A 21,022-nucleotide genomic window follows, 5' to 3' on the forward strand; every position below is an offset into this window, starting at 1 on the left:
GCAGCAATTAATGATATTTTGGTGAATTTCCCTCCTGTCTTTATTTCTAGGTATAGTTGTAATTCCATTCTCTATTTTAAAATATCTCTCCTGAGTTACATGACATTACCCCATTAGCCTCACTGTCCTCCCCTCTTCAGAATCTCTGCTTTGATGCACTCCTGTGTTCCATTGTAGGCCATTAAGGAAACATTGCAAATGCTCACCATTTAGACTTTCCTGGGATCTTACACTCTCTATTTACCTGCAGATTCAATATTTCCTGCAGAGGCGGCCATCGCTGAAGACCTTGTTTGTGGACAGCTACAGTGAGATGCTTTTGTAAGTGACACTTTGACTCTTATGCCTCAATAGCAGACAGCATCTTTTGGCCCAGTCCTAAGATTATAGCCATCAGTTCTCACCCATCCTTTCACATATGCTGAGCTTGGAACATAGTAGGACCTCACAAACATGTTGGATGAATGATGGAAGGCCCTCAGTAAATGTGTGTTGACTGGTGAATACTGAGGCTCTACCTTATATCAGCTATGCATCAGGTGCCAGTGAATGACAGACATGAGTTCATGTGCTTTACATTCTGAGTTATAGCCTGAAAAGCCTTGTTCATTTTCTTTCATCCACTCATCTAACCATTTGGCATTCACTGAGTTGGCACTGGGATACTGAGATGAACTAGATATGATTCCTGTCTTCAAGGAATTTCCAATCTTTAGAACAGGGTTTCTCAGCCTCAGCACTATGGTAATTTTGGACTAGATGATTCTTTATTGTGGGGGCTGTCCTATGCATTTTAGAATGTTTAGCAGCATCGCTGGCCTCTCCATCCCAGATGCCAGTAGAACTCTCCCTGTCCCTGACAGCCAAATATTCCCTGTATCCAGATATTGCCAAATGCCCTCCACTTGGGGAGGTATGCTGCTTTAGGGGGAGACAGATAAGCAAAAGCATAGCTATAAAACAATGTGGATGTCACTGAGAACCTCTTTCCTTCACAAAATAAGCTGGAACCTTATGAAGTTTCCTTGGAGGACCCAGGATACAAAGAGTGCCTTCAGAAGGGGATGGGTTCATCTCCTGGGATCTCTTCTATGGACTTTACTCTGATCTCCAGTGCCCCCCCCCCTTTTTAAGATGTTGTATTTATCTATCCATGAGAGACACAGAGAAGGAGGCAGAGACACAGGCAGAAGGAGAAGCAAGCTTCCCACAGGGAGCCCAATGTGGGACTCGATCCCGGGACCCCAGGACCACACTCTGAGCCAAAGGCAGATGCTCAACTGTTGACCACCCAGGCGCCCCATTTTTCCTCATTCCTGAGGCCTCTCTCTTTATTCCTGATAATGCAATATTCCTTTATTCCTGATAATGCAATAATTCCTTTATTCTGCAAATGCAAGAAGTTGATTTCTCATCCAGTTGTTGCTAGCTTGTCCCTAGGACTCACAAACCCCATCATTTTACCATAATCTTGAGATGCTTACACTTTTGTTTTGTTTTTTATTAGCTTCAGTAGAATTTAGTGATTCATCAGTTGCAAATAGCACTCAGTGCTCATTAGATCAAATGCCCTCCTTAATGCCCATCACCCAATTACCCCATCCCTCTACCCACCTCTCCTCCAGCAACCCTCAGTTTGTTTCCTATAGTTAAGAGTTTCTTATGGTTTGTCTTCCTCTCTGATTTCATCTTATTTTATTTTTCCTTCCCTTCCCCTATGTTCATCTATTTTGTTTCTTTAATTCCACATATGAGAAAAATCATATGGTACTTGTCTTTCTCTGAGATACTCACATCTTAACCCAAAAGGGCAGGGTGGTTAGTGCAATGCTGGTTTGCTTTACTAGGGGAAGCAATATTGTTGTACATAGGATTGTGCCAATAACTTTGATTCTATTCTGAAGAAGATCATTTGTAGGCAGGTTAGAAGTTTATTTTATTTTTTCAAAGCTACCCACGTAGGGTAGCACATAGGGAAACATTGAAGACTACTGAAAAGCTTACAGCCAGTGTATGAGTTCCTCATCTTAACTCTTCCCATTCCTTGCATTCCTCATTCCCAGAGACAATCACTTTTCATTCTTGTAACTCTTTTTTCTGATGTTTACTCACTCAGTAGATGAGGATTTAGCATCCTTATACTTCCTTGCCTTTTGCTTCCATTCCTCTAGCTGTCCAATATTGTTTTTAGTAATTTTTGTTTTACTGGGTATTGAGTAATCTATGTTATTATATCTCTACAAGTGGTATTCACAGTTGAGCTTCATAATATACCATACCTTTTCCCCCGTTTCTCCTAAAGTTGGTAACTGTCTTGTTTTCACTTGTTTAGTTTTCTTTGTATCAACTATTAACTTATCCCACACATCTTGAAGCCTCTCAGTACAATTTTTTCTCAAAATTGGTCACATAAATTATGTAATTGGAATCCCTTGCTCCTTTTTTTTTCTTGAAGAAATTCCTCCCAGAGTGTTGTCCTCTCTTTCTAATTGGGATGGTTTCTCTCTGGGCCTGCTGCTTAGCTGTCATCCTGGGACTCCTATTTGCCACCAGCCTTGGGATGCTCACTGCTATCCTCCTGGGTTAAACTTCCTGTCTCTTTCTTGATTTCCTTGTTTTATTTGAGCACATCCTTTATATTGTCCTCTGGTGAAAAAGATGGTCTCATTATGGAAAGCACAGTGATGACAGCTTTCATCATACCTGGTTCTTGAGTCCCATTGCTCCCACATGTACATTCAAGGTGTTTACTGTTCACTAGCACCTCGAGATCCCTTTCACTTCTCTCCTGATCTGAACTCTATGTCTTCCTCTTTACTGATTAACTCCCTTGTTTTGGGAGAAGGCATCCTAAGCCAAAGAGAGAAGACACATAATAGAGAGGAAGGGAATAAAATTTATTTTAAATCTGGAATGTCTGAAAATATTCTATTATACCTTCATGTTTGATTGCTAGCTTGGTTGGGTATAAAATTCTTCTAAAAATTTGAAGATATCTTTCCATTGTTTCCTTTCTTCAAGTATTATAGATGACAAGTTCAAAACCATTCTGATTCTGGATCATCTTTTAAGACCTGGCTTGGTTTTTCCCTTTGTAGATCTATAGTATCTTCTGTTTGTTTCTAGTGTTCTGAAACTTAAAGGTGTGTCTTGATGTGGATTTTTTTACTCAATGTTCTGGACACATAGTGCACTCTTTCAGTCTGGAAATTTATGTCTTTTATTTCTTGATCTCTCTCCTGGAACTCTATGATATGTATATTGAACCTCCTGACCTAGTCTGAACCAGTTCTTATATTTTCTCACTTGTGTTTTATCTCTTTATCTTTGGCTTTTCTTTCTGGGAGGTTCAAATCAACTTTAATTACCAATCCTTCCATTGAGTTTATTATTTTTATATAAAGGTTTTAATTTCTAAATGCTCTTTTTAAAAATTCTTTGTTCTTTATTTCTAAGGAGCATTCCATTCTTGTTTCTAAGCATTTACTCTTATTTCATTGATGAATATCTTCTTTTGTCTTTCTAATACTGTTGAAACAGCTTTTGGTAAATTTTTCTTCTTTTTGCATAGGTTTTATTTTCTCCAAGTTGTTGTTTCCCATTTTCTTGTTTTGCCCTATCTTTCATGTTCGAGGATATCTGGAGATTTTTGATATCTGGTCATGAGTAAAAGTGGAAAACTAAAAAACTCATTGGAAGCTCTCAATGTATGAATGGGGCTTATCAATTTTGAGCTACACTCTAAATTAGTCTAGGTAAGCTATTTATTGGGGAATATCTTTTTTTAATATAAATTTATTTTTTATTGGTGTTCAATTTGCCACCATATAGAATAACACCCAGTGCTCATCCCATCAAGTACCCCCCTCAGTGCCCGTCACCCAGTCACCCCCACCCCCCGCCCACCTTCCCTTTCACCCCCCCCCCCCAGTTCATTTCCCAGAGTAACAAGTCTCTCATGTTATTGGGGAATATCTAGTTAGTAAATTGCATCTTTTCAATCTTCTACCTGGAGGGAAGAAATCTGGTGCCACAGTTCTGAGAACTGAGTAGAATAGAGGGCTTTCTATAATCTATATAATATAAAAATCATATTGCCTCCTGCTTTTGGTAAAATGCCAATGCTTTCACTGTCTGATGAAAATGGGTCGAACAGTCTTCTTTTATATTCTTCAGAGACAAACCTCCCCTCTTCTTTATTTTAGGTCTCCTCATCTATTCTCCAGAGGTCCCTAAGCCTTTTGAGATTCCTTGATTAAATCAGTTGATTCTCAGCTTTCCCCAATATATATTTGGATTTGGTTTTGTTGGGTCTGCTAAGTCAGTTTTCATTTGTCCACTGCTCACCAAATTCATATGTGGGGGCTCCATTTACCACCCAGGACAACTCTTTACCTGTTTCAACTAGGGTTAGTTATTATTTTGGCCAAGGTCCTGCAAATACAGGGGAATAGTTTTCTTTTGCAGCAGAATTCCAATTGATGAGACAGTCTCCTGACACCAGTTTCCTGACTCACATCAGCACAGTGGTAGTTTTTTGGTGGGTTCTCTCACATAAATGGGAATTGAGGTGGTTGGTGTAGTCTACAGTATAAATGTAGGTGGGGGAACTTTCAGGAGGAGGCCATGATGAACAGGGAGACCTGGGATGAATATGTGAAGGTACCACTAGGCAGACTCTGTCATAGGATCATCAGATTTACTCTGCCTCATCCATGGATCCTACCTGGGCAACCAACTTGCTGAGGGACATCTTGCCTGGCTCTGCTTCTGAGTTTGAGGGTGTGACCAGCAGACTCTACCTGTGATTTTTCAGGAGAGCATGGCCTGTCCTTCCTCACTGCTAAGAATTGTTTCTTATTCTTTCTTCATTATTGCCTTTTTAGATGTTTTTTCCTAATTGCCCCTTTCATGAAATCTAATACTACAAATATACAGTATAGTTGTCTATGTACTGTATTAATATTTGTGCTTTCTACAAAAAGAGAATAAGATTCTGCACCCCCTAACCAAGTTTTGCCCCCTTGGAGAAGATGTTGTTCCTACTGAGAATCATGGGCTAAAGGAGACAGGACAACCAACCCTAGCTTGTGCCACAGCCTGTGGTCTGTGCTTCTGAGGGATCAGGCCTCCTCGGTGCTTGTAGATGAAGCTTCCTATCCTTCCACCTTCAGTTTTGTGCAGTCACTGTTCATGCTGGGGACCGTGGTGCTGTACTTCTGCCACCACAAGGAGTACGTGGCCTCTATGGTGTTCTCCCTGGCCATGGGCTGGACCAACATGCTCTACTACACCCGCGGCTTCCAGCAGATGGGCATCTATGCTGTTATGATTGAGAAGGTGGGTGTCGGTGTCCAGGTAGTTCTCCACAGAGTCAGTTTATACCATGGGCATGTGGGATATGGTCTACAAACTCTGTCCACCCTCTGTGGATATTACAATATCTGGGAAGGTTCTGGTTTAGCTCAGGACCCAATTTCCCAGCTAATTCCTCAAGAATCAGGCAACCTGGCCCTGACCCAGATTTGGGGCTCCTTTGAAACCTGACTCCTCTATATACCAGGACCTCTCTCCCACTAGAACAAAGGCCAAGGAGTGGGGAGGTGTAGATGATTTCCCCATGACACCAGAACTGAGAACCACCAAACCAAACCCTCCTGCATGTTCTCTAGTTCACTTGGGCTCAAGATAAACAACCAGGATTACATAGTCCTGACCCTCCCCTTGGCCTTGCCTAGGACTGGACTGGGGTTCTGACAAGTCTGCTCTCTCCTGCAGATGATCCTGAGAGACTTGTGTCGCTTCATGTTTGTCTACCTTGTTTTCTTGTTCGGGTTTTCCACAGGTAATGGGCTTGCTCAGGGCTGGTGGTGGGCAGAGCTCCTATTCACCTCAGTTTCCTGAGGACTCTGCAGGGGCTGGGTGGGGAGAGGCCCCTGGGATTATGTATCTGCAGGTGACAGAGCTGGAAAATAGAGAACACAGAAATGGTCAGGAAACCTGGAAATGCAATTCATAAAATATTGTAAGAAATTTTAGAGGTATGAAGTTCTGCTTGCCTATAGTATAGCTACATTTTGGCTTAGTTTTTTTTTTAACATTTTATTTTATTTTATTTTAAGAGAGAGAGAGAGAGAGAGAAAGAGAGAGAGAGAGAGAATGACCAGGGGAGGGGCAGAGGGAAAGGGAGAGAGAGAATATTTTTTTTGTATATACTTTTTTATTGGAGTTCGATTTGCCAACATATAGCATAACACCCAGTGCTCATCCCGTCAAGTGCCCCCCTCAGTGCCTGTCACCCAGTCACTCTAACCCTCCTCCCACCTCCCTTTCCACCACCCCTTGTTTGTTTCCCAGAGTTAGGAGTCTCTCATGTTCTGTTACCCTCACTGATATTTCCCACTCATTTGAGAGAGAGAATCTTAAGCAGGTTTTAAGTCCAGCACAGAGCTTGACCTCATGATCCGCAGATCGTGACTTGAGCAAAAATCAAGAATTGGCACTTAACTGACTGAGCCATCCAAGTTTCCCTTTTAACTTTTTATTTTGACATTATTTCATATTTTCACAAAAGTTGCAAGAATAGTACAAATAACTTTTCTGTACTTACTACCCAGTTCCCCAAATTTTACATTTAAAAATTACTTCCTCTTTCTGCTACACATGCACACACATGTACACACACCATCACCACCACCACGCTAAAAAAAAAAAAGTGAGCTGCAGACATGATCAGCCCTTTACTATTGGATAAAGCCTGCATTTCCTAAAAACAATAAGATTTTCTTACATAAACAATGTATAATGATCAAAATAAGGAAATAACCATCAATACAATAGTATAAACTAATCTACCAGCCTTATCAAATTTCACCAATTGTCCTAATAATATCCTTTACAGAAGTGAGAATTCCAGATCATGCACTACATTCAGTTGTCATGTCTCTTTAGTTACCTTTAATCTGAAGTGGCTCCTCAGTCTTTCCTTGTCTTTTGTGACCTTAGATTTTTGATAAGTAAAAGTTAGTTTTTACAATGTTTCTCAATTTGGGTTTGTCTGATGCTTCCTCACAATTAGATTCAGTTGTGCATTTTTTATTCAAATATCAAGGAATATGTGTCTTCCTCAGTGCATTGTATCAGGAGTCCCACATTTGTTTAGCCCATCTCTAGTGACGTTACGTTTAATTACTTTAATTACTTGGTTTTGATGGGTCTGCTAGATTCCTGTAAGGTAATTATCTTTCCCTTTGGAATCAATAAGTAATTTGTAAGGAGGTGCTTTGGGACTAGGTAAATATCCTGTTTCTCATCAGACTTTTAACTGGTAGTGTTAGAATCCACTGATGATTCTCACCTGAATCACTTAATTCTAATGGTTGCCAGATGATGATTTTCTAACTCTGTCATTCCTTCTACATTTATTAGCTAGCATTCTATTGTAGGGAAGAGTTTTCCATTCTACATGCATTTGTTATTTATTTCATCATGCCCTCACAGATTCTTTTCTGGTTTTGTTTCATTTTTCGTGGATTCTCACTTTGTTAAATAGGTTGTAATTTTTACCATCACCATCTATCTTGATGCTGAGATTGTCTGAATAATCATCTTTGGGAGCCTCTTCAAGCTGGCTCCTGTGTCCTTCTGACATATTCACAGCATTTCTGGGCACCTGGTTCTGCTTTGATCCTCATCTGAGTCCTGCACTTACATGGTTCACATAGACCCTCCCCTGTCCCCACCCCACAGCCTGTTTTGGAATCTCTGTCTCAGAGTTATGGACAGCTTTGACTGATAGAGATGTGTGTGGGCTCTGGCACCTGGTCTGAAGGCTTTGGTCTATCAGTACCCACGGAAGGGACTTGGCATGTAGGTTAATGGATACTGGATATGAAGTAACCGTGGGGCATAACTGCTACAAAAGCTCTTAGGCCCCAGATTCTATTTCCCAAAGAAAAGTGTAGCACACAGCAAGAGGCCATTCTGTTCTGAGCTGCTTAGTCCCCATCGTTCTAGAATGGGGCTGACTCTGGGTCACCTTCTAAGGGGCACATTCAGAAAGATTATGATTGAGAAGCTGGGTGTGGATTCGGGACTGATATATAAAGTTAGGCAGGTCATGTGCTGCACAAAGATGACTCTATTCACATTGTATATATAGATTTGCATATTTATTTTAACAGTTTTTTTTTCCTAGCAGATTACAATAAAGTTCTTATTGTAACAAAACAGTATAGTTGTCCCTTGAACACCATGGAGATTAGGAACATCAATCTCTTGCACAATCAAAAATCTGTAAATAACTTTTGACTCCCCCAAAACTTTAGTAATAGCCCATTGTTGATCAGAAGCCTTACCAAGAATATAAACAGTTGATTAACACATGTTTTTATATGTTAGGTGTATTATATACTGTATTCTTATAATAAAATAAGCTAGAGAAAATGTTATTAATAAAATCATACAGAAAATAGTTATGGTATTTTTTTGAATCAAAAACACTGTATGGTATTTTTTGAATAAAACCTGTATATAAGTGGACTCATGCAGTTCAAACCCATGTTGTTCAAAGGTCAACTATAATATGGCAATTTCCTGATAGTTCTGGAGAAGAGAGCTGTTTTTCTCTTTCTAAATCCACACAAAGATGCCATATGGCCAAGCAGCATCCCTGCTGGAGACCCATCAAGGGATATGGTGGTGTGTCTGCTGGGGGATCTGTCTTGGCTTCCATCCAGCTGCACTTTTCTCTCCCCATGCCCTATAGCGGTGGTGACGCTGATTGAGGATGGGAAGAATAACTCTGTGCCGACTGAGTCCACATTGCATAGGTGGCGAGGGCCTGGCTGCCGGCCACCTGACAGCTCCTACAATAGCCTGTACTCCACGTGTCTGGAGCTCTTCAAGTTTACCATCGGTATGGGCGACCTGGAGTTCACCGAGAACTATGACTTCAAGGCTGTCTTCATCATCCTATTGCTGGCCTACGTGATTCTCACCTATATCCTTCTACTCAACATGCTCATTGCCCTCATGGGTGAGACTGTCAACAAGATCGCACAGGAGAGCAAGAACATATGGAAACTACAGGTAAGTGTAGCAAGAGGGTGTCTACTGCTGTGTCTGCTGCTTAACACAGCTGGATATATGAAACCCTATAGGGTTTGAGGAAGGGCAGAGAGCACAGTCAGTCCTGGGGGATCAAGCAGCAGCATCTCCCCTAGTTGACTTCCTTCTGATCTCTCCTGCAGTGTTTCCCTCCCAAGCATCATCAATTAGTGTTCATAGACATTGTGTTTACTGTGGCTGGGCAGTCCCCAGGGGCAGGAGATGGAGGGCTCAGCCCCATGTGGTATGCACCTCACAGGAGCTTGGTCTAGAATGGACACCAGAGACCAGACTTAGGGGGAGAAGCTAAAATGGGATGAGTCCTAACAGCTGCATTTTTAGCCATCTAGTCCACATCTACCTTTTATTACTAGCACAGTAATAAAATTATCATTCTTATTAAGTAACATTAACTCTATACACGGTATTGTTCTAAGTGTTTTAATGCTCTCATTTAATTCTCACAACAATGCTATCAAGTGGCTACCATTACTATTCTCATTTTTTAAATAAAGGCACTGATGTGTAGAGATGTTAGGTATATGTTCAAGTTAACTACAGATCTTCCTCAATTTACAGTGGGATTACATCCCAATAAACCACTGTAATTTAAAAATATATTCAATACACTGAACCTCCTGAATATCACAACATAGCCCAGCCTACTTTAAATGTGCTTAGAATATTAACATTAGCCTACAGTTAGGCAAAATCATCTAACACAAAGCCTATTTATAATAAGGTATTGGATTTATAATCAAGAAATGTGTTGAATACTATAATAAAAGTGAAAAACAGAATGGTTGTATGGGTACAGAGTGGTTCTAAGTGTACTGGTTGTTGAACCTTGTGATCGCATGACTGAACTGGGAGTTCCCAGTCCAGTCATGCAATAGGATTGTACCATATTTTGCTATCCTGGGAAAAGATCCACACTCAAATCTTGAAGTATGGTTTCTGCTGAACACATATTACTTTTGCACGATCGTAAAATTGAAAATCATTAAGTTGAACCATTTTAAGTTGGGGACTATCTGCAGGAAGTAGCACAATCAGGATTCAAGCCAAGTAGTCCCATTTGTGATCCTGCTCTTAACAACTATACTATCTGCCCCTCTGTGGGCACTTCAGGGAAGAGTCTGGGGCTGGACACTCCACATCACTCATGGGAGGCCCTGCCCCAACCCAACCTGGCAGGCACCAGCAGTGCCTGGGCAGGTCTGGGCTGGATGGGCTGAGCTTGGAGTATATACCTGCTGGGCTACAGTGTACTTGCTGGAAAACAAGCCTGATGTAGAAGGTGCTAGAGGTCCAGCTTGGGGGCACTGGGGCTGGGAGAAACTCTGGAGAGGCTGATCTTGGAAGCCCTGCTGGCAGCCAAGGGCAGCCCCTGACTAAGCCCTCTGTCTCTCTGCCCTCTCACAGAGAGCTATCACCATCCTGGACACGGAGAAGAGCTTCCTTAAGTGTATGAGGAAGGCCTTCCGCTCAGGCAAGCTGTTGCAGGTGGGGTATACACCTGACGGCAAGGATGACTACAGGTGGTGTTTCAGGTAATGCCCAGGCAGGAAATCAAGCTAAGGGAGCTCAGGAGCTTAGCTATGGGTATCAGGGATCTACCCAGAGCCAGCTATGGGTACAGAGGACATTCTGGGACTTTGGGGGCATAGGGAACTCACCTGGAGTTAGCTGTGGATACAGAAACCTGCCTAAGGGCCTCCTGGGATGAGTCATGAACATAGGGGACTCTCCCAAGTCAGCTGTAGGTAGGTACAGGGACTACCCTGAGGCTCAGCTGCAGGCATCAAGGACTTAATGTGGGCATAGGAAACCTACTGGAAAATGAGGTGTCCAAAAGGGGTCATCTAGTGATCAGGGTCAGAACCAAGAATACAGCATTTAAAGTCCCTGGGCCTTATGATGTGGTCAGAGAACACAGCTTTGAGGGTGGTGTCCAGAATGCAGGACCCTCACAACCCTCCCTCTATCAGCTATGTCTCCCCATCCTGGTCTATGGGCTTTTTGGGATTGACTTGTGGCACCAAGCCCTCAATGTGGGAAGCTAGGCATGGCTTTTAAGCCATCAGCTCCCTTGTCTCCTTGCCCTGCAGGGTGGATGAGGTCAACTGGACCACTTGGAACACCAATGTAGGTATCATCAATGAAGACCCTGGGAACTGTGAGGGCATCAAGCGCACCCTGAGCTTCTCCCTGCGGTCAGGCAGAGGTGAGGTGTGAGGGAAGGGTGATGTGGCATGGAGGTGGCCTGATGTTGGGCAGGTAAAGCCTTGGGATTCCTTGCTCCTTGCTGGACTTCTTCACCCCATAGCCTGGATGCTGGAAGAGGGCCAACCACCTGCACACACTCAATCACAGGCACTCTTGTGTACTCTCACACATTTCTGTACAGCTAACTGCCACATGCCCATGTTCACCAGCTCCGCCAACACCCTGGTCCAGGCATCTGTCCTCAAGTGCCCCAGTGGAAGCAGTCCATCTCATATACAGCCATCTGAGACAGCTGGCCTCGTTGTGGGCTGCCCTGTCTCCTCTTCCCATTCCTCATACTCAGTGTCTACATTCAGTTCTGTGAGGCTTATGGACACAAGCAGGTATTGGCAAAATCTCACCTTCCATGAATGCATCCAGCTGGCAGAGGAAGAATGGGAAGAGTAACGAGTATATCATAAAGCAGAAATGCTCTGCAGAAAATCACTACCAGAAAAAAGGTCCTTTATTAGTTAATGGTAAACATCTAGTAGTACATGTTAAATTAAAGGTGTAATTGAGAACATTTACTTAAAAATGAAGCAAACCTAGTTTGAATTGAATACATTTTGAGTTGTAATTATAATTCTGCACTAATTATTTCTTTTTAGCTTTTAGAAAATGGTGCTAAAATATATACAATACAAAAGTTGCCATTTTAACTATTTTTAAGTGTACAATTCATTGGTATTAATTACATCCACAATACTATGCAACCTTCGCTACTATTTCCAAAACATTTTCAATATTTCAAACAGAAACTCTGTACCTATTGAACAATTGCTCCTATTTCTCCCTCCTCCAGCCTCTGGTAACTTCTATTCTACTTTCTGTCTCTGTGAGTTTGCCTAGGATAAATACCTCACATAAATGGAACCACACCTTTTATGTCTGGCTCAAAAATATTCCATTGTAGGTATATATCATATTTTATTTATCCATTTCATCTGTTCAATCAACATTAGGATTGTGTCCACCTTTTTGGATATTATGAATAATGCTATAAACATTGATGTACAAGATTCTGTTTGACTTTTTTCCTTCAGTTCTTTTTTAAACTATTTATTTATTCATAGAGAGGCAGAGGTGAGGTGGGGCAGAGGGAGAAAATCTTAAGCAGGTTCTACACCCAGCATGGAGCCTGACGGTGTGGGGCTCAATCTCATGACCCTGATGTCATGACCTGAGCTGAAATCAAGAGTCAGATATTTATCTGACTGAGCCACCCAAGTGCCCTTCTTCAGTTTTTTGGGATAGAAATGAAACTGCTGAGTCATATGGCAATTCTATGTTTAACTTTTTAAGGAACTGCCAAACTGTTTTCTAAAGCAGCTACATTACTGCATATTCCTACCAGCAATACATGAGGGTTCCACATCCTCACCAACACTTGCTATTTTCTGGGTTTTTGTTGCAGTGGTGGTAGTTGTTTTAGCCATCCTAATGGATGTGAATCAGTATCTCATTGTGTCTTTGATTTTCATTTCCCTAATGAGTAATGATTTTGAACATTTTTTCATATGCTCATTTGTCATTATAAATATTCCTTGGAGAAATGCCTATTTGAGCTCTCTGCTCATTTAAATACTTCTTTTGTTCCTGTTGTTGAGTTATAAAAGTTCTTTATACATTCTGGATATTAATCCTTTATCAGGTATATCATCTGCCAGTGTTTTCTTCTATTCTGTGACTTGTCCTTTGATGTGAAAGTTTTTATTTTGATGAAGCTCAATTTATCTATTCTTTCCTTTTGTTGCTTATTCTTTTGGTGTAACATTTAAGAAATTATCACCAAATTCAATATCTTGAAAGTTTTCTCCTATGTTTTTTGGTAAGAGTTCTATAGTTTCAGTTCCTTATCACTTTTACATTGATTTTTAAAAATGATTCAGCATTTGCTTGGTTGCTATAAACGTTGGACTATTTCCCAGAGTTGAAACAACATTGGTTTCAAAGTTTCTGTTTTTTGGATGTTTTTGTTGAGGCCTAGGTTTTGGGAGTGACCTACTTTACCATTTTGCTGATGTTACTAATTCTTGAATAGAGAATGAATCAGGTGTTGACAGTTTGGGATTTTTTTTTTTTTTGGTAGGGTAGGGGAAGGGGCACAATTTTTCAGATCAACCTGCCTGATAGCATAATACTGCATCTTTCACATTTGATATTGCTTCTTAGAGAAACTCATTTTTTTAATGTTTTATAAACTTAATAGTTTATTGAGGTATAATTTACATACAACAAAATGCACACATTTTAAATGTATAGTTTGGTTAGTTTTGGCATAAATGTATAGTTTGGTTAGTTTTGGCAAATGTGCACTCAGGCAACCACCACCCCACTCAAGATATAGAACATTTCCGTTGTGCCACAAAGTACTCTAATGCCTTCTTGCAATCAGTTTCACCTTCTTCATCCTGGGTAACTACTTATCTAATTTCTATCACTGTCAATCAGTTTGATGCCAGCTTCTATTTACCTGAAAATGTAAATTTCATTCTCATGTTTGAAGGATATTTTCACTGAATAAAGAATTCTGGGTTAACAGATTTTTTTTTCTTTTTTTTTTTTAATTTTTATTTATTTATGATAGTCACAGAGAGAGAGAGAGAGGCAGAGACACAGGCAGAGGGAGAAGCAGGCTCCATGCACCGGGAGCCCGACGTGGGATTCGATCCCGGGTCTCCAGGATCGCGCCCTGGGCCAAAGGCAGGCGCCAAACCGCTGCGCCACCCAGGGATCCCGATTTTTTTTTTTTTTTTCTTTTAACGAAAATTTTCCAACACTATTTTTTCCCATTATCTTCTGGCCGCCATTGGTTTTGAATGGATGAAATGGTGCCTATTATTTGAATTCCTGTATGTAATTTATCTTTTTTTCTCTGGCTGCTTTCAAAATATTCTCTTCATTTTTGTTTTTCAGCAGTCTAAAATGTACTTAGGTTTGATTTTCTTGGTTTTATCCTGTTTAGGGTTTGCCTTAGATTCTTAGATCTGTATATCAATGTTTCATCAAATTGGGGAATTATATATTTTGTTTTATTCTCCCTATCTTCTTTTTTTTGGGACTCCAGTCACATGTATTTAATTTAATTTATTTTATTTAAACTTTATTTGTTTATTTGAGAGTGAGTGAGAGCAAGCAGGGGAGGGGCAGAAGGAGAGAGAAAATCCTCAAGCAGACTCCCTGCTGAGCATGAAGCCTGATGCAGAGCTCGATCCCAGGACCCCAAGATTGTGACCTTAGCCAAAATCAAGAGGTGGGTGCTCAACTGACTGAGCCACCCAGGTGCCCCTACGTGTATTTTAGATCATTTGATATTGTCCCACAGGTTTCTGAGGCTTTGTTTATTTTTCCTTGATTTTTTTTCTGTTTCTCAAATTTGGTAATTTTTTGTTTTGTCTTCAAGTTCACTGATCCTATCCTTAGCCATCTCCAAACTATTATTAAGCTCATCTAGTGACTATTCCATTTCAAGTATTATACTATTTGGTTTTTGAATTCCTATTTTTTTTTATAGTTTTCATTTCTTTACTGAGATTCTCTAGCTGTGCTCTCATCAAGATCCTATTTTCCTTTTTTTTTTTTAACATGTTGATAATAGCTGATTTAAATTTCTGCTAAATCCAACATCTGGCCATCTTGGGGACAGTTTCTATTGACTGCTTTTCCTCCTCTCTTATTGTGAGTTACATTTCTCTGTTTCTTTGCATGTCTAGTAACTTTTAATTGTATACTGGGCATTGTGGATAATATGCTGTAGATATCCTGGATTGAATTTTTTAGTTGGCAGTTCAATTATTGATTAATCACTCTAAACTTGTATAGGCTTAGTTTTAAACTTTATTATGGTAGATATGTGAAATGCCAAAGTATTTGCCAATTCCATAAAACTTTTGGGACTCAACCTCTAAACTGTTTCCACTAAGGATCTTTTCAGGGCTTGATTTTAGGCTTTGTTGGGGTGGGTCCCTCATAGACCTTACTATAGGTACATAGAGTAAGTAGGGCATTTCTGGTATTTTTAGCCTGATCCTCAGAGTAGAGAAAAGGTAAGGAGGTCTCTCCACTCAGTACTGCTCAACTTCTAGGGTTTCTATCTAACCTTTATCCCTATAGTGGCCACAGTCTGATAAGCCTTATGCAGTCTCACATTGTGCAAGTATAGTCAAGCCCCAAGCCCAGAGACTTCTAGACCTCCATCCCACTTTCTTCTTCCTCTTCTGTGCCTGTCTCACAGATTCTAGTTGTTTCAGCTACCCAAAATTCTGATCTCTCCTTCCTTAGCTCAGAGGCACTGCCATGCTCTGCTTGTACTCCAGCTTACTACAGCATACTCAGAGATTTTCCTTAAGCAAAGCATCAGGGCAATCATGGGGCTCACTTTGTGAATTTCACTTCTTTCAGCAATTGCAGTTTTTAGTCTGTGTCCTATGCCTGAAAACATTTACTGCATATATTTTGTCCTGTTTTATGGTTGTTTAGAGCATAGTGGGTCACCCAATATTAGATACTCCATCAGGGCTGGAAGTAGAAATCTATTTTATCAAGAGCCTCCTGTAATCCTATAATTTTCCCACGAGTTTCATTGAAAGCACTTCCTGTGTCGCGTCATGATACTTCTTATCTCTTCAATTGTTACTGGTCTAACTTTGCTACAGAGCCACTCAGAGATGGCTTTGCCTATAATTTGAGCAGTTTTCCAACATCTTTCTTACTGATTTCATGAAACTTCACATCATTTAAAGATTTGTTGTTTTACTTTGCAGTTGATTTGCATTGTGTTTGCATGACATTGTTGGCTGTTTATAACATTGCACATTCACTGTGATAATAATAAGTATATTGACCAAGTAGCAGAGATACACACATTCATGTTACGTGGGTTGATGTAGGAGATGTCTAATCATGAGGTTCCATGATTTTACATTTATAATTAATTAGTGAGTATTTCCTGAGGATTTTGTTTTTTGTACAACTTTGTAACAGTGGACACCTTAGTAATGACTAGTCATATAATTCAGATAACAAGGAACTCTCCCACCCACACCATGTGTATGATTGAAAAAGAGTGAAGGAATTCATGAGAGACAGGCCAAGGAAGAAACAGTTAGTAGCTGAGCTAGGTAGAGCACTCAAGGGAATCTTGGCATCAGGATTGTGGGAAGTGGGCACAGGGAGCCCCATGCCTCCTTTGAGGGCCTTTGGACTGGAGCTGAGCCTAGCAGTCTCAGGCTGAGTGTCCCCAACACTGAGCCAGTTAGAAGATTGTGTCTCTAAGAGGCCTGGCTCATATCCCCATGAAATCCTCCTTCAATGGATCCTCCTTGGGCGGTTGATAATTGCTATCGCACTGTGTTTGGGGGCAGGCCAGTGTCAGCCTGTAGGCCTGGGGCAAACACCAAGACTGGGAGAATTCAGCTGGAGTGGTCATGATGGGCTCAGCCTCCCATATTCCTGATGCATTTGACACATGGTCAGTGTTAGATACCAGCAGAGGAGTCTGAATCATGGCCTGAGGGTGAGAGGTATAAATTTAAGCTGGTTTTCCAGAGAGATTAGACCTGGTGTAGCCAAAGAGGACTTGGCTGACCAGGACTCTGGGAGTGGGAGGAGAACATGTGCAGCTTTCCCTCTTGGTTGTCATTTTGCCTAGGTGGCTGGGAAGCTGAAGATGGCCATGGGGGTGACACCTGGGTTCTCTTAGGGAGTTCCTTGCCCACACATGAGAGCCAATATATCATCTATATCTATATCTATATCTATATCTATATCTAATCTATCTCTATCTCTATCTCTATCTCTATCTCTATCTCTATCTCTATCTCTATCTCTATCTATATCTATATCTATATCTATATCTATCTATATACCTCAAGGCCTAGTGTCACCATAGTTTCCTTGGCATTGTTCCTAATCTTCTATGCCCGGGTGGGGCCTGGTCCCCAAGTCCTGATCTTTTGTCTGGTGTTCATCACCCTACGGCTGACCTGATGTGAAGATACCATGGGGGCCCCTATGTTGCTATGTGGAGAACTACTCTTCTTCCCATGTGGGCAGGGGGGAAATGGAGACTGAGATAGGCAAGCAAGAGATTCTCATTAGGCCCCTGCAAGTCAGGGTGAGGTGAAGGAATAGCATTTAGGATCCTCCAGAGTGGATGAGGCTCCTTAAGCAGGCAAGGGAAGAGGAAATGGCACCTCTCCATGTACCTTAGGAAGCACTAACATGTCTGGGTCTCCTTTTAAGAGACCAACAAGTTGGTAAGGCCAACAAATAAGTGTTTATTCCTGCTGGCTGCATCCAAGGCAGTAATGGTATTTTACCCTTCAGTTTCAGGAAGAAACTGGAAGAACTTTTCCCTGGTTCCCCTTTTAAGAGATGCAAGTACAAGAGAAAGGCACCCTGCCCAACCGGAGGAAGTTCATCTGAGGCACTTTGCAGGGTCCCTCAAGCCAGAAGATGCTGAGATCTTCAAGGATCCTGTTGGTTTAGGGGAGAAGTGAGGGACCTGTCTAGGGTTCTCTTAACATTGTTGGGCCTCAGAATATCCCACTGCTGCCGAGGGGCTGTGTAGGGAACAATAGGGCACTCTCAGCAGCCTGGCCTGGTCTGTGCCTGCCTAGGCACTTTCCTTGCCTGATCTGGACAAGCTGCGTGAAGCATTGGTGATGCATAGGAAGAGATAGTCTTCATACCCTCCACTGTCTGCAAGTGAGTCTCCCACCAGGAAAGGATTTTGCTCTCATGTTTTTACCGACTTTGTTAAGTATCATGAATGATGAACCTTTGTGTGGACATATGTGATACCCCTGATTTATTTTATTGAGTAAAAGCAAATGAGGCCCAGGAAAACACTTCTTAGAACAAAGCATGTCCTTTGATGTAAAATGTTGAAGCTGTTCTCTGTATTGTGTTTAATTACCTCCCCTGAACAGAGTGGTCTGGGGGTGATGTCATTTATTTGTCAGAGAAGGTGGGGGAGGCTGGCCCTATTCCTGCTCTGCCAGAATCAGGTTTTTCCAGAGTGACTTCTTCCTTCTGTGTGATACTTCACAGTTCCAAAAACATTAACTCTATTGCTGTTCAGATAAAAATACAGAACCATGTCTCAAAAGCATGTGGCAAGAATTTTTTAATGATCTTCCATTTGTAGTGACCATAGTCCCACTCCCCTGTAGTGGTACATACTTCCACCTCCATCCCACCTGTCATCCATCAAATAAATGAGTAAGTAAGTAAATAAATAAATATATAAGTATCATAATAAGTGTGAAATTTGTGCCAGTCATTGGGCTAGCATAGCTAGTGGACTCTGTGATCTGTGTGTGTGTATGTGTGTGTGTATATATACTACTGAGTCTAGGATAGTTAGTAAGGTTACACAGCCAATAAAAACCGTTGCCTGGGTCTGACCCCAGACAGTCTGACTCTAAAGCCTGGAACTTAACCATGGTGCCAGGCTATCTGGCAGAAAAATGGGCTGGGGCATGCCAGTCCCTCCTTGGGGAACAGAGACACGAGGGCTTTTGCTTCCTGTTGTGGGACCTCCCTTTTCCTATAGGCCCTCTTCCAAAAGGGTCATGTAGATGTCAGATATTTGCAAGTTTCTTCAAATTGGGTCAACCTTCAAACTTACTTAGAGCTGGAAGGAATCTTGTGGGTGTTCTTTTAATTTTTTTTAAAGATTTTATTTATTCATGAGAGACACACACACACACAGAGAGAGAGAGAGAGAGAGAGAGAGAGAGGCAGAGACAGGCAGAGGGAGAAGCAGGCTCCATGCAGGGAGCCAGATGTGGGACTCCATCCCGGGTCTCCAGGATCACACCCCGGGTTGAAGGCGGCACTTAAACCGCTGTGCCACCCAGGCTGCCCTATTTTTAATTTAAATTCAATTTGCCAACATATAGTATAACACCCAGTACTCATTCCATCAAGTGCTCTCCTTAGTGTTGTGGGTGTTCTTTTCTAAAATGAATGATGATCATAACCTTTTGTGTAAACCTGGGTTGTTTAAAGAAGGTCACACATGCAAGTAGCCTGTTCTTTGCCCTTTTATCTGTCACTGAATCTTTATTTCTCTCTCTCTGTCCTCATGTCCCTCCCTCCATCACCTGGAGGCAGGATGAGCCACAAGCCATCATCCCCGATGGGGAGGATGCCAGGATGCAGAGCCTCTCCTGACCACTGTCAGGGTGGATCTGCCAGGCCAGAGGCTATGGTTGGAGCTATGCCTGGCTCCCTTTCCTCCTTGTTCACTGCACCAAGTTGGGGCATTCCCTAGGCAGGTCAAGGGGTCGGCCCATCCCTGTGTGCACTCACCCCACAGAGACCACTTCTCTTCCTCCTCTTTCTTGGAGGGAGAGCTTATGCACCTGCCAGCAGGACCAGCTGCCTGCAGGGCTTGGAAGGTGCAGGGAGGAGGTGAAAGTGTGCTTGATCCCTGCCTGGTATGTCCTCTGTTGGGTGTTTTACAGTCCAGGGTGGACAGACCCTGACCCCAGTCTGGTGAGATGGGGGCCCAGATAGGGTATGTTGGCAGATGTCTAGGGGCTGTCTAAAATCCGGGCCTCCGGGAAGCAGGGTTGGGGTTGGGGTGGAAATACCCAGCGGCTGCCCTTTCCCTCTCATTGCCACATCCCACCTGGGCTGGGCTGCATCTCCCTTCGGGGGCTTTGCTCTGCACGCAAAGCCCATTTAAAAGGTCCCTTCTGTCACTGTTGGTTTTTTATTTGGGCTCTACTTGTTCAGAGCGCTGTCGCTGTTGTGGAAGGAGTTGAAGTCCCCAGTGAAGGGTGGGCAGAGCATGGCCCTTGGCTGCTCCTGGGAATGAGCAGCCAGATTGCAGGGGGCAGAAGCTTGTTGGTCCTTCTGGGTATCTGGACATTGATGCAGCTGTGACTCCAAAGTCACCCATGTGGCGGTCACGGCTGAGTGGGCAATGCCGGCTTTGAAGGGGTTCCAGGCTTGGGAGGAGAAGGCCAGACTCCCAGCTCCCTGCTCCTGCCACTGGGCTGTGTGGGTCCCCAACATGGGGGGAATCAGCCTCTCCTGTAGCCCCTGGCGAGTGCAGCCAGGGTTTCCACGGCCTGGAATGTTGCCTTTGGTTTGAGCCCAGGCGGATGCCTGATGCCTCTGTTCAGCGGGGTCGGTCCCCTGCCTGAGCAGGTGGGTGGCAGCATCTTCCAGAGGACTGTGTGCCCCGTGAGGCTGGACCAGTGTAGGCTCCTGTGATGAAAGGGTCAGGTCTGACTCAGTGGCTTGGGGCCCAACCTGCAGTTCCTGTCTGACCCCTGCCAACAATGTTTGGCACCACTCCTCGAATGTGCCTGGATCTCTCGCCTCCCAGGCCCGCTCCTGCCTCTCTGCTCAGCGCGCACACTGTCCTCCCTCAGCCCAAGTCCAGCCCAAAGGCTCTCCCTTCCCTCGGCCCATCCCTCGCTTCCCCCGTGGGGGAGATTTCCTTCCACCTCAGTGGCCTGAGCCCTTTTTGTCCTTACCACTCACTTGGGGGGTCATGGTTCCCGCCTGAGCCTGTCTCTTGTGTGGCCCACAGTTTTCCTAAGAGACCCCTTTCTCCAGTTCTGAATCCTATGCTGGCCCTTGCTTCCCTGCCTCAGGCGCAGCAGAGGGGGCTCCTCTTACT

At 42.7% G+C, this 21,022-nt stretch overlaps 1 protein-coding gene across 5 annotated transcripts in view; it reads left to right on the plus strand.

Moving 5' to 3' along the window:
* The window catches only part of TRPV1 (transient receptor potential cation channel subfamily V member 1), a 37,151-nt gene extending 18,508 nt beyond the window's left edge, over nt 1–18,643 (plus strand). For 4 of the 5 annotated variants that reach the window (XM_077851660.1, XM_077851663.1, XM_077851661.1 and 1 more), the window contains 7 exons: nt 251–321; nt 5,175–5,340; nt 5,779–5,845; nt 8,768–9,090; nt 10,534–10,661; nt 11,220–11,335; nt 17,707–18,643. In XM_077851660.1, the coding sequence (XP_077707786.1) occupies nt 251–321; nt 5,175–5,340; nt 5,779–5,845; nt 8,768–9,090; nt 10,534–10,661; nt 11,220–11,335; nt 17,707–17,879 (1,044 nt within the window). In that variant the 3' untranslated portion in view covers nt 17,880–18,643. The remainder of the gene's footprint in view (nt 1–250; nt 322–5,174; nt 5,341–5,778; nt 5,846–8,767; nt 9,091–10,533; nt 10,662–11,219; nt 11,336–17,706) is intronic. The other variant, XM_077851662.1, reaches the window with a different exon arrangement.
* The last annotated feature ends 2,379 nt before the right edge of the window (nt 18,644–21,022 follow it).

This window comes from Canis aureus, chromosome 16, assembly GCF_053574225.1.
Source record: "Canis aureus isolate CA01 chromosome 16, VMU_Caureus_v.1.0, whole genome shotgun sequence".
Taxonomy (NCBI): domain Eukaryota; kingdom Metazoa; phylum Chordata; class Mammalia; order Carnivora; family Canidae; genus Canis; species Canis aureus.